This window comes from Apis cerana, linkage group LG3 (assembly GCF_029169275.1).
Source record: "Apis cerana isolate GH-2021 linkage group LG3, AcerK_1.0, whole genome shotgun sequence".
Lineage (NCBI taxonomy): Eukaryota > Metazoa > Arthropoda > Insecta > Hymenoptera > Apidae > Apis > Apis cerana.
Window position 1 is genome coordinate 1,942,945 of NC_083854.1, and position 12,529 is coordinate 1,955,473.

The following is a 12,529-nucleotide window of genomic DNA, read 5'->3' on the forward strand; positions in this document are numbered from 1 at the left end:
TTATTCCTTTTATCAAATTTATCTTTTAACTTTTATTAAACCCAAAAATTTTAGTGAAAAAATATGCATAGAACATAATGGATTATGTATATATATGAAGTTCTTTTTTTTTTCAGTATAAAATTTTTTTTGAAGGCTTGAAATCTCAAAATTTCACATTCTTTCACATTGTTTCTTTTAAAAATAATTTCTATAACAAAATAGAACATTAAAACCTGAATATTTTATAATAAAATTTCTTGTTCTATCTTATTACAAAATTATACTTATAAAAAGACAAAAAATCTATTTTAGATAATCATATTTCACTTCAAAAAGAAATTTATATTTTACTTTTTAAACTCAATCTTCTAAACTTGTCTCAAAATTTTATCCGTTTCTATCTTCATTCATAAGAAATATTTTTCTCTTTCACTTCCTAATGAAGAGAATAAAATCGAGAAAGAATATTTAATTCTCCGAATAATTGCGATAATCATCAACTCTAATTTCGATCTCCCAAAACTTAGATCTAACGTACACACTTTTACCAATAATTTTATTTACCAACGATCTATCATGTAACTTTTCGACTCATCGAGATCGAAATGAGTAGCAGAAGAAGAAATAATCATCACGAGAACTGTGTGCTACGTACCTGGTGGCATTAATGGTGAAAATCGTCTCTATGGAACGGCGATCGATCACGCCACTAAGTAAATACTGAATAGCAATAAGAGCGAGGACGACGCAGGCGATCGCCTTGTAAAGGTGGGCACGATGCCACAGTGCCACGGCTGCGGCCACAGTCATCGCATGTGCGAGACACCATAACTCCCTCCTGTCGCCGTTAGATGAGTGCCGTACCGGACGAGGCGCTCCCTGCTGGCCGCTGTTATCCTTGCAACAGTTGCTCCGCTGTTCTTCCACGACTTCTCCTCTCGAATCAAGAAGGACGCACCGTGCTGCCTCCGTTCTCTTTCGTTCCGATCAGTGGACGATTCGGCGAACGAGTGGAAACGGCCGGCGGGGCTGGACCAAGGGCCGAAGAAAGTAAAGGCCGCCCGGAGCTTCTCGCTTCCGCTCGCCAAGCGCATTACCCTCCGGCAGCGGTGCTCTCAGCGTAACGACACCTTAGATATCCTGGAAAATAAGGAAAAAATCATTTTTGTATTTTTGTCATTTTTACAATTAAAATAGAATTAAAAAGAATTATTATTATTTAGTTAATATTTTTCGTAAAAGGATTATTATGGTGTGAAAGATTGTCCTGATAAAATTTTTAATATTGGAAAGTGACGCTAGAGATGAGAAACTTCGCAGAAAAAGAAGAGCGGAATAAGCAATGACGAGGAAATGGAAGAACTTGTTATTGAAAGTTTTATTACGTGTTAGTAATTTATTTTTATATAAAAAAAGAATTTTTTTATTACGTTTTTTATAAATTTTATGAAATAACATGCACTTTTTTTATTTGTCATTGCAATACTATGGTAATCAATTATAAATATGATCTCGTTTCTGATGATTATAAATCACAAGACTGTAGATATTTATGTATTATTCTAACAATAAGTGACAATAATAATACGAAACTATCGTTTCATTTAACTTTCCCATTGTATTCATAAAAATTTGAGTCTATGTGGTGAATCTATACGTGCTGAAAAATGCACTTTTTGGATTGATTCTCGAGTTTTTGTAGTTTAGATATAGACGCATATACAATAGAACCACGATTATCAGAACATTCGTTATTCTCTGTTATCTCAATGTCTTATTATCCCTACAATATGTTACCATACTTCATCCAATCCCTTTTGTAATTTTTAATTTAATTTTTTAATTTTAATTTTTTTCATGAAATCGTGTTAAACGAAACGTAGAATTAAAACCAAAGAAAAAATGTCAGCAAAAATAAACATTCGTGATATATAAGAATTACAAGTTTATTAAATTGTATTAGAAAAAATTATTATTTTAACTGTTTTAAGTAACATTTAATTTAAGTTTTTTTTATCTTGATTCTGTGTATATATAAAAATATAAGAACCATGTGAATTTGAAATTTTTTATATTATATTTAGTTTTGTTTCAATGCTTACGTTTATTTGATTATATTTTAAGTTTTTTTATTCATATTAATGATACATTTGTATAACTTGTATTAATTAAAATATATAAATATATAATTAGGAATAATAAGTAGTAATAAATGTTTTTTTATAATCAGTAACAATAATTGATATATATTTATATTCTAATTATTTATAAAACTATAATAATTCAAAATGGATTTATTATTATTGAAATAAAATGTAAAATTGTTATAAGAATTAAAAATTTATCAAAAGTATATATAATATTGAAAATCAATGATTAAAAAAAAAATAAAAAAACCAATACAACTTATTTATGAATTGTCGACTATTACTTTGCTATTGCTTAAATTGAAACAATATGACTGATGTAATACATTGATTTGAATTTATAATAAGAGAAATAATAATAAGAGAGAAACAATATGTATCTATAAAATTCTTCAAAATATTTTAAACAAAACTTCAAGAAATGTGTGAATGCATTGTTGATAAAAATAAAGAGATATTTTCTCATTTTGAAACGTAATTCTCGATTTAAAGCATAAAAAAAAAGGAACATCAAAAAATTATTTATTAAAAATTCAATTACTGAATGATGTATATAACTTAGCAATTAAAGAGATATGAGATGTAAAATTGTTTCTTCGTATCATTTCATTTAAAATTATCATAAAATTTAATGCAAAGAAAATTCTTGTTTTATTATTTGAAAATTCTATTATTTAAACACATTTGTCTCTCTGTAATTAATTGATAATTGAGATTAATTGAGATAATTGTATCGATACATATAGTTGTTAAGTCAAGAGACTGTTCATATCTATATCGAAAACCAGATACACATTAGCAATTGATAACAAGTGAATCTTAGCATTATCACGATCAATATTTAACGAAGATTTAATCTTATTTAATCTTTATCTAATCACTATCTAATATTCATTGAATGCAATTAATGGAAGCACTCATATTTACAAAGACACGAGATGATTATTATGAATAATTCGAATACATCAATGTGATATATATATATATTCAAATAAATAATTATTATTAAAAGTTAAGTTTGAATATATTTGATTACTCGTACGTAGTTCATATCATTGCACTTTCCATAACTCGAGATCAAAGATAAATCGTCCTCTCGTGTATTAATAAAATACTTTGTACAGAATTTCCTAAATATGTTTTCCTATATTTAGCAAAGTTTGTCAGTTTTAATCCGAAATATTCTGTATAATCATGAATATTTATCTTTTCGACAAAATAAGTGAAAAATTAATTTACTTCTAAAATATATTTCATTAGGAAATAATTCATCACAAAATAAAGGAATTATGTAATTTAATTTAAATAAATAAAGTTTGTAATAAAAATATGACTTAAATATGTACAATAAATATGAAGACGATCTTCATAATTTTTCAAACAAGAAACGCATGAAATTATATACTTATTTTAGTATTTTTTCTGCAATGATATTCGTAGAAGCATTTTGATCTTTTGATAGTTAAAACTGGTAATTAAAAACTAATTTAGTATTTTTTCTACAATGATATTCGTAGAAACAGTTTGATCTTTTGTTAGTTAAAACTGGTAATTAAAAACTAATTATTTCTATGATTATATATCGATTTAAACTAGATCTTTCTCTATAGGTAATACGATAGATAATGTACGATGGAAAAAACTAAAGAAAATAATTTTCAATATAAAATAAAATCCAACGTTATTATTAAATATATTACTTAAAAATAATAAATTTATTTATTGCACGCAAGATATCTAATTAATAAATGTACGTTTATTGAAAATTTCTATCGACAAGATAAATTCATATTTAGTGAAAAATACTTTTCCAAAAGTAAATTTAATCAAATATACAAAAATTCAACAAGTTTTTCCATAAAATAAAAAAATTTAATTGAAAGAAAAAATCGTTGAAAGTTTATTCTACACAGAATAAATAAAATAATTATCTGAAATATCTCGATTGTTTTTAATATTAAAAAATATTTCAAAAGTTAAAAGTCAAAAGTTAAAAGTTGAGCATATATTTCGATATTATATTAAATTTTTTGTACGTGAATAAGAGTAAGAAATTATGTGAAAATCAATTTTTAAATGGAATCGTATATCTTTTTGCATTAGCCGATATTCTGTATAAAAGAATATTAATTCACATATATGTAAAAAATTATTTATTTAGGAGATATTTAAATTTCATAAAATGAAATACAGAAAAAGTATGAATTAGTTAGTATTGTTTCGTGTATTTCTTATTTCTGTAAAACATTTTTCAATATTATTAAAGCATCGAAATATTCTAGGTAATTTTATTCTTGATATTTTTTGTAAGTACACATATATTTAGCATTTACATTTAAAATGATTAACAATAAAAGATTTTTCTATTCTTTTATTTTAAAATATGATAAATAGATTAAATTTTAAAAAAAATCTTCGCATATTATTAAATGTAATTTAAATTATATACAAGATATTAATATATGGAAATCTTTAGAATAAGCATAAAAATTGATATAAAAAATATTAGTTAAAACTTATTTATTATAATTTAAGCTTGTACTAGATGAAAAGAGACAGATAGATTTTTGTCTCCATTATATTATATATATTTTTATATTATATTATATTTTTAATATATTTTATTCTATTTCAATCTCGTTTCTTCTAATTAAATTGCTTATAATTTAAAACACAAGCTTCAACTGATATTTTTCTATATCAATTTTTGCGTTTGTTTTGATCTCGAGAATCGATTGAAGCTATTCCATTTAATATATCAACAATCCTGTATAGTATAGAAAAAAAAAGTAGTTATTTTATTATCAGTTTTGCTTAAAAATAGAAAAATATTTTTTTCTTGATAAGAAAAAGTAAAAAAAATGTATATTTTTATTACATCGATAAAATAAATATAATAAATTTTTTGATATATCGTAGAATTTTAATGATTAATTTATATATATATATATATATAAAGTCATTGGTACATAAAAAATACATAGGAAACGATAAGCCTGAATTTGAAAGGCATTACGTATCATTGCAGTATCGCGCGTGATGATAAAGGTCAATGTTACGTACATATTCCATGTAATAATGAATATTCGATGGCGACACATTAGATAGCGCATATGAAAATTAACAAACCGGGGATTGAAATGGAAAATTTCAGGAATTGTTAATAAACTCTCGTATTAATGTTAAAAAAATGCTTTTATAAATTATTTTTTCATAAGGGAAAATTTGAAATTTAGATCAAAGTACTAAAATACTAAAAATATTTCAATTTCAAGCAAATATTTGTACAATGTTTCTACTTTATTTACACGTGTAATATCGCTAAATCACGAGCAGATTATTTATTATTTACATTCTTTACTATTTACACATTCGGTATAAATAAAATATGTTTTTTTTATTGAAATGCTACGCGTCGAAAATAATTATGTTCTATTTTTTCTTTTTTTATTTTTTAGATATTGAAAATGGATTGAATTTCTTTTTTTTTTTTTATATAATATTACATGTAATAGCAATATACGAATCATACTGGTATAAGTATCCAATCGACTTAAAAATGAAACTATGCTGCATAATTTCATATTAATTTAAAATACTCGATTCGATTAATTTAACGTAATGTTAAATCTAAAAGAACATAAAAATGTACAAAGAAAATTATTTTTTTCTTAAATACCCAATTAATAAATACGATTTCGTAAAATAATTTACATAAATTTTATTACCATAAATTTCAAATAAATCTTAACCTCAAAATTATTGTATCGTATGACGTAATACATTTGAAAAATCTATTTTCCCCCATAAAGCTAAGTGATTTCTGGTGCTAAACGAATTTGTCCGTACACAAAGATCAGAGAATAGGATTCAGTAAGTCTTAATTGGAATAATCAAACGTGCAACGCGATCACCGCCAACTGTATTCTCTATAAACTTTGCCCCTGACTTTGAATTCAAATACATAGTTTACCCACGCACGCTTGTAGCTACTGTTTGCCGAAGTTAGGTTAAGTTAGTAGTTAGCAGCCTTTCGCGATTACTATCGGTTTACAATGTCTTCATAACAAGCAGAGTGTACGTGTCAACAATTACGTTATTTTCTTAATATAATGTGATAAATAGGAATTAGAATGAAATGAAATATAATTATATTGGACAATTTTACAGCATTGCTAATCTTTAAAGTTATCAATGCAACATTCATTTGGAAAGTTTATCAAATTTAATATTAATACAAACATAATTTTTGTTTCTAAATAGTGAGTATTGGAAAAAAGAAAATGTTTTATCGCTTTTCATAACCAATATTATTAATTCTACATAAATGTTTTATATTCACAATATTTTTCGATAGAAAGTTAAAAATTAAAGAAATATTTCGAATAGTACGTATCGATGTATTTTCAAATATTTTATTCCTCTCTTTATTCCTATTCTATTCGAATTCGAATATCAATCATTACTTCGTTATTTCTTTATTAAATTTATCAAAAAAAAAAAAAAAAAAAGAAAATAATCATCAAAATAATTCCAAACAAGATAAATTGCAATATTTCTTCTCCTTTATAAATCCATTTATGAAAATTTATGAAAATCCATTATGATATTAACCATGGATATTTATGAAAATAGCATATTCGAAATTACTGCGTTTTAAATTATCGTATGATAATCATGAAATAATATAATATTCGAAATTATCAGAAATAACCAATTCGCGCAATTATTTCTATATATAAAACAAACAACACGTTGTTCCAATAATATCCGATATAATCGAATAATGTCACAAGCGCCCCCACACGTCTGAATAAGATTATATTGAATAAAATGGCGCATTAATCTGAAATAATGTCGTTTCAAAGACTTTCAGGTCCGATCGCTGGTCATACACCAGCAATAACATAAACAAAGAATGAACGGTGTTTAGCGTGACTAACAGTGTGAATGAATCGCGATGCATCGCCACTCGTGCAATTCACTGTGTAAAATCTACAATTACAATGGTTATCGCAATACAGCGAGTAACCGAGTCCCTACGAATTCTCGTGCGCCTCTCTTTGCTCGCGTGTCAAACAAATTAGATTAAATCGATCGGATTAACGTAGATCTTATCGAAATACGTTACGTTTGTACATTCCCAGTGAAGCCGGTTAATACAGAGATATAGGATTTATCCGAAATAATACGTTGTCAAATAATTATTTCAATAAAACTTTTCTATTTCAATTTTTCTTATATATGAATAATACAGTGTATTTGACAACACGATACTTTATATTATTTAAATATTTGTTATTTGATTCCGTTGAAAGAAGACAATGGATTTTAGAATTCTATTTTAATATTCGTTATTTTATGTTCGATATTTAAATATTTTATTTCATTTTATTAAACGAATATAAAGATGTTTTCTCGTGGAATTTTCGTACTTTTTAATTTTTACATTTCTTCGTCCGAGATGATGTTTTTCTTATACGAGAAAAAGAATATCTATTATTTATTAATCTATAATCTATTATCTATTTTTTGTTTATTATTTAAAATGATAAAAAAATTTGAAATATAAATCATTGGTAAATTTATTTTATATAATAAAATCTTTGAATTTATCTTTATTTCATAAATAAATTCATCTTTCTATTATTTCTTCTTTTTAATTTCAAACGAACGAAAAAATTTTGGCTACAATTCTCCATTTACATACTTTATATTTTCATAAAATTAGAAATCAATGAGATATTAAAAATTCAAAATATCGTCACGAACAAATACATAAAAATAAAGATTTTGTGATCTCATAATCGAAAATATATCACGCCGCTTTTAATTAGATATTTTGCATTAAATTAAAGCATTTTTAACATGGCCGAATGCGGATCAGAAATTGCTGGCGAGATAAAGCATTAAAAACTCCGAAAAAACGCGCCATCAAGATTCAGAGCACGGTCGAAAGCGCTCGAAAAATTAAAACAAAGCCGAATCCTTGAAACACCTTGGATATTGCGGTTGGAAAACTGTGACGTTATTTCCCTTAAAAATAGAAATAAAAAAAATAAAAAATAAAAAAAAAAAAGAAAAAAAGCGGAGCACACGCATTGGTGCGGAATTCTCTTGGAAAATGCATTTGAAATTTTCTCTGCCGCTTCGAATAATTTCCACCGCGTGGCCACGTATCGATTTTCTCGTCGGTGCACGGATTGCATTGCGTGGGTGGCATACTCAAAGAGGATATCATCGTCGACTCTTCCCAAGAAAACTTCTCGATAGTGTATTATCGTTCATCCTTTGCACAGTGCGTCAAGAAAGTAATGAGATTAGTCAAAAAAATATTCAAGATATCGAATCATTAAACTGCAAATTTTCTATTTTTCTTTTCTTTTAAAATAACGATTTGCATGAAGGATTCAATATATTTATATTTACCGTTTTCAAAGAGAGTTTCTTTTAACTTAAATCGTGCTTAATATCGAGTTTGAATTGGAAATCGTTGAATTTCAATTTTAGCAATGGGGTCGAAAATAAGTTTGCCGATGGTAAATCAAAAAAAGTAAGGAGAGTGGTTAAATATAGGAATTCCTTTTTTAGCTAAAAATCGTTGTTATCGTTATTGATGTGTATACAGAGGCTCGAGACTGAAGCATGATAATATATTTGCAGTAACAACGTTTTTATAGATAAAAAAGGAATTTCTGTTTAATTATTTACTTTCTTTATTTTAACTCTAACTCTAGCTTTACATTTAAAATTAAAACTGAAAGATAATCTGATCTTGATATTTAATAAAATAAAATGTTCGATAAGACTAAATGCAATTCAAGATTATAGATTATTAAGTAACTTTTCGTTCTTCTTTAAAAGTTAAGGGATTTTTGAAGGAAAGAAATAATAAGTTTGCAATCTTATATCTACTATTACTTTGCATTTTTACTATTATCTTTATTTTCTTATCGTATCGTGTGCAACAATTTTTACTAAATAAAAACGAAGAAGAATTCTGTGTGCAAATAATTCCACATACAAAAAAAAATATTTTTTTCGTTTGATTTAAATATTAATTTTTAAATAAATTAAATTCAAGAAATACATTTGTTAATTTGTTAATTCTTAATTAGATATTGATGATCAATAGAAGATAATTCTACACGTGAAAATAAGCAAAAAATACAAAACAATTTTTTTTGAATTAAAAATTAATTTTCGAGAAAATTGAATTTGAAAATATTCCAATCATATATGCAATCTCGATTTTTTCAAGAACATGAACAATATATTCGAATCTAATCAAGAAATAGCTAATTTTAGTTATATTTGAAAATTTTTCAAGTTTGATTTACTTGAAAGAGTCTTAAATGAAAAAAATATTCTTTTTTTTCAAATTATTTTTATATTTATATTTAAAATTACTATCTTGCCTCGTATTGTAATTTCAAAGACACCCTGTATGCATGAAACATTGAAGGATGAATAGTTCACGTTCGATACGTAGAAGAAACAACCCTTGTGCATTTATTTCACTGTTTTCTCTCGCCTGTTTCTACTTTGAATCAGAAGTATCTTGCTTGCATGTGAAAATTATTGTAATGCAAATGACAAAATTTTGTCTTTAAACGTAATTCGATTTTCATCAAGGAAAAATACAAAGTTGAATTTTCAACAAAATTTTAAAAATTAATTTTAAAAAAGATGAACATTTAAATCATAATCCATCAACTTTGATCTAGATTCTTTGGTTACAAAATATCACGAAGCACATTTTTAAACGTACAAAATTTTTGTCACTATAAATTTTTATATTTAATTATATTCAAATGTTATCAACAGGTTCAAAAGAAAAATAAAAAAGTTAAAAAAACAAATTTTAGCTAAACATGTCATAAAGATATCTTTTTAGGAAAAGGAAGTTAGTTAACCAATGTTATATGTCTTGTTCCCTTTACAATGAAACATGGACTTATTACAGGCATGTTAGCCGTATCGGTTTTCCTGTTATATGGAGATTGCGAAATACGATCAAGTTTGTTCGATGTAACATGGATCCTCCTCTGTGTACAACAATCGATAGTTACGGTATCTTTCAAAAATATTCCGCTTTAAATTCAATTTCACATAAAAAAAGAGAAATGAGAATCTGTCTAAACTGAATTATTCCTTTAATTCAATTAAATATCAGAAAGGAATCCAAAATTCAAAATTGCTTAACTGAAAGATAAGGAAAATTAGGATCGAAATTTTTCTTCAGACCTCGTGTTTTTCAGTTTAACTTGGATCAGACCAAAAAATTCTTAGACAATTCAAGAAAGATCGCTCTAAGAGATTTCCCATTAACAAAAAATTGGTTCAGATATAATCACATAAACGTAAACATCAAATTTATTAAGCATTATTAGAAAAGAAAATATTTCGTGAAATCAATGAAGAAAATTATTAAAAGAAATTCCACGAATAACGAATATAAGTAATTTCGAAATTAATTACATTTTATTAAAAAATAAAATTTATCGAGTTAAAATTTAATTGATCAAAAATCATTATATAGCCCTATTATATCCACAAAAATTACTTTCGATCTAACCGCGTGGTATCGTGGAACGATACTTAATTACTTCCTCTTTACAGCACAAGCTTGCGGATTCCGAGCCAATTAATTGGATGCGTATTTGCTCGCTTATTATACATATACGTCGTTGACGGCTGCCGATAACGATCGTTCCCCTTCGCAAATAGAATCACAATTTCCCCGTTTACGAAATATATATTCGACAGGCATACGTTGTTTACGAACATCCGTGTGTTAATAATCCCGAGAAAGTGAAGAGAACAGAAATTTCCATCGATCACAAAATCCTCCCCACCCGCCCTCCGGGTGGCCTGGATATCTCCATGATTGATCCGGTCCATCAAGGAGGAAGTCGACGAACGATAGCCAGAAACCGCATTTCTAAACTTCCGATAACTCGATAAACATCCGAAGGACGCAATGTTGCAAGGGTTTCCATCTATAGTTCCGATATACTTCTTTCCACGATGTACGTCTCTCTGAGTAAAATGCTGTGTGTGCACGTGTGTGTGTACAGTTGCAAGGATCAAAAGCGATAGATACGTATAGGCGTGCATGAGAAACAAGCGGAAACATACATGTATACGTGATAGGTGTATACGTATTTTGTACGGCTCCATCGGGAGGCAGACAAGGGAGACAAAAGGGAAATGCTATCAAAGAGATTGTAAAGTACACCGGTCGCTTTATGGCTCGAACTTTATTTTCCATCGCTTTATAGTATATAGCCTGTTCACGAAAATCGACGGAACGCGAGTTCGTTCATCTGGACGTAATTGTATTTATCTATTTATTTTATGTATTTGCACATTGATCGTATTGTTATAATTGTATCGAAATTATAGTTGCAGTTTTTTTTTAAATAATTTTTAAAAGGATAATTTTCAATCGATTAAAAAATATAGTAGGTTTTTTGAGGAGGGCTCTTTAGAGAGATTTTTAATTCAATGTTTTTTAAGCGTAAATGGTGGAAAAATTGAGGATTCGTTTATAAGAGGAATAAATTTTATATCTGTTATATTAACTTTTCGATTAATTATTAATAATTTCAATTTCTTAGAAATATTCTTTCTTTTCAGTTTTTATTTTGTTTGATTTTCATCGATATTCAATAATTGTTTCATGCATAAAGTCTAAATCAATATTTTATTTCAATTGTACCGTTAATTGAAAAAATATGTGAAGAACAGAGAAATATGAACAAAAATTAGATCAATTTGACAACGTATTTGTTTAAATATTGAGACAATTACATGTAGTATAATATATAAATATTATAGCATATAATAGTATAAATATGGCATAACCTATTTTTACATTTTTATCGAAATCTTTTTTTACATTTAAGGTAATCTCAATCTGTCGATATTTTAGCGTCTCATGAATTTAAATGAGACTTTTTTTAACCATCTTTTATGACGTAAAGCATTTCTTTTATCTTTCTATATAAGAACTTACTAAATTAAATCTCTTATCTCTTATTCTCACTCGAGTTGTTCTAACTAATTTGTGCTTACTAATTTTTTTAAATTAAATTGGAAAATAATTTTGTAAACAGAAATAAAATAGAAAATTTTTTATTTCGATCTTTTCGATCGTTTTCTCGTACAAAAATGAATAATATCTGTCAAAAACAATACGACTGTAATCAATTATAATATATTAAAAATAATTCAATAATAATGATGATAATAATAATAATGAAAACAAAATTGTAAGTAAAATTGAATATTTATTTTATTTTTATTGAATATTATATTTAGGTTATATTTATATTCTACTTTCTACATTTTAAAAATATTAAAACAAACGTATCATTTATTTCTATCGATTTAAG

General features: G+C 26.1%; 1 protein-coding gene and 1 long non-coding RNA gene across 5 annotated transcripts in view; one reads left to right on the forward strand and one right to left on the reverse strand.

The window, feature by feature from the left end:
- Window positions 1-12,529, reverse strand: part of LOC107992518 (beta-1,4-N-acetylgalactosaminyltransferase bre-4) — a 99,931-nt gene that overhangs the window by 31,350 nt on the left and 56,052 nt on the right. For all 4 annotated transcript variants that reach the window (XM_028664167.2, XM_062073358.1, XM_017048452.3 and 1 more), the window contains one exon: window positions 638-1,122. In XM_028664167.2, the coding sequence (XP_028519968.1) occupies window positions 638-792 (155 nt within the window). In that variant the 5' untranslated portion in view covers window positions 793-1,122. The remainder of the gene's footprint in view (window positions 1-637; window positions 1,123-12,529) is intronic.
- Window positions 1-12,529, forward strand: part of LOC133665877 (uncharacterized) — a 113,401-nt gene that overhangs the window by 8,288 nt on the left and 92,584 nt on the right. The gene's annotated exons all lie outside the window — the stretch shown is intronic.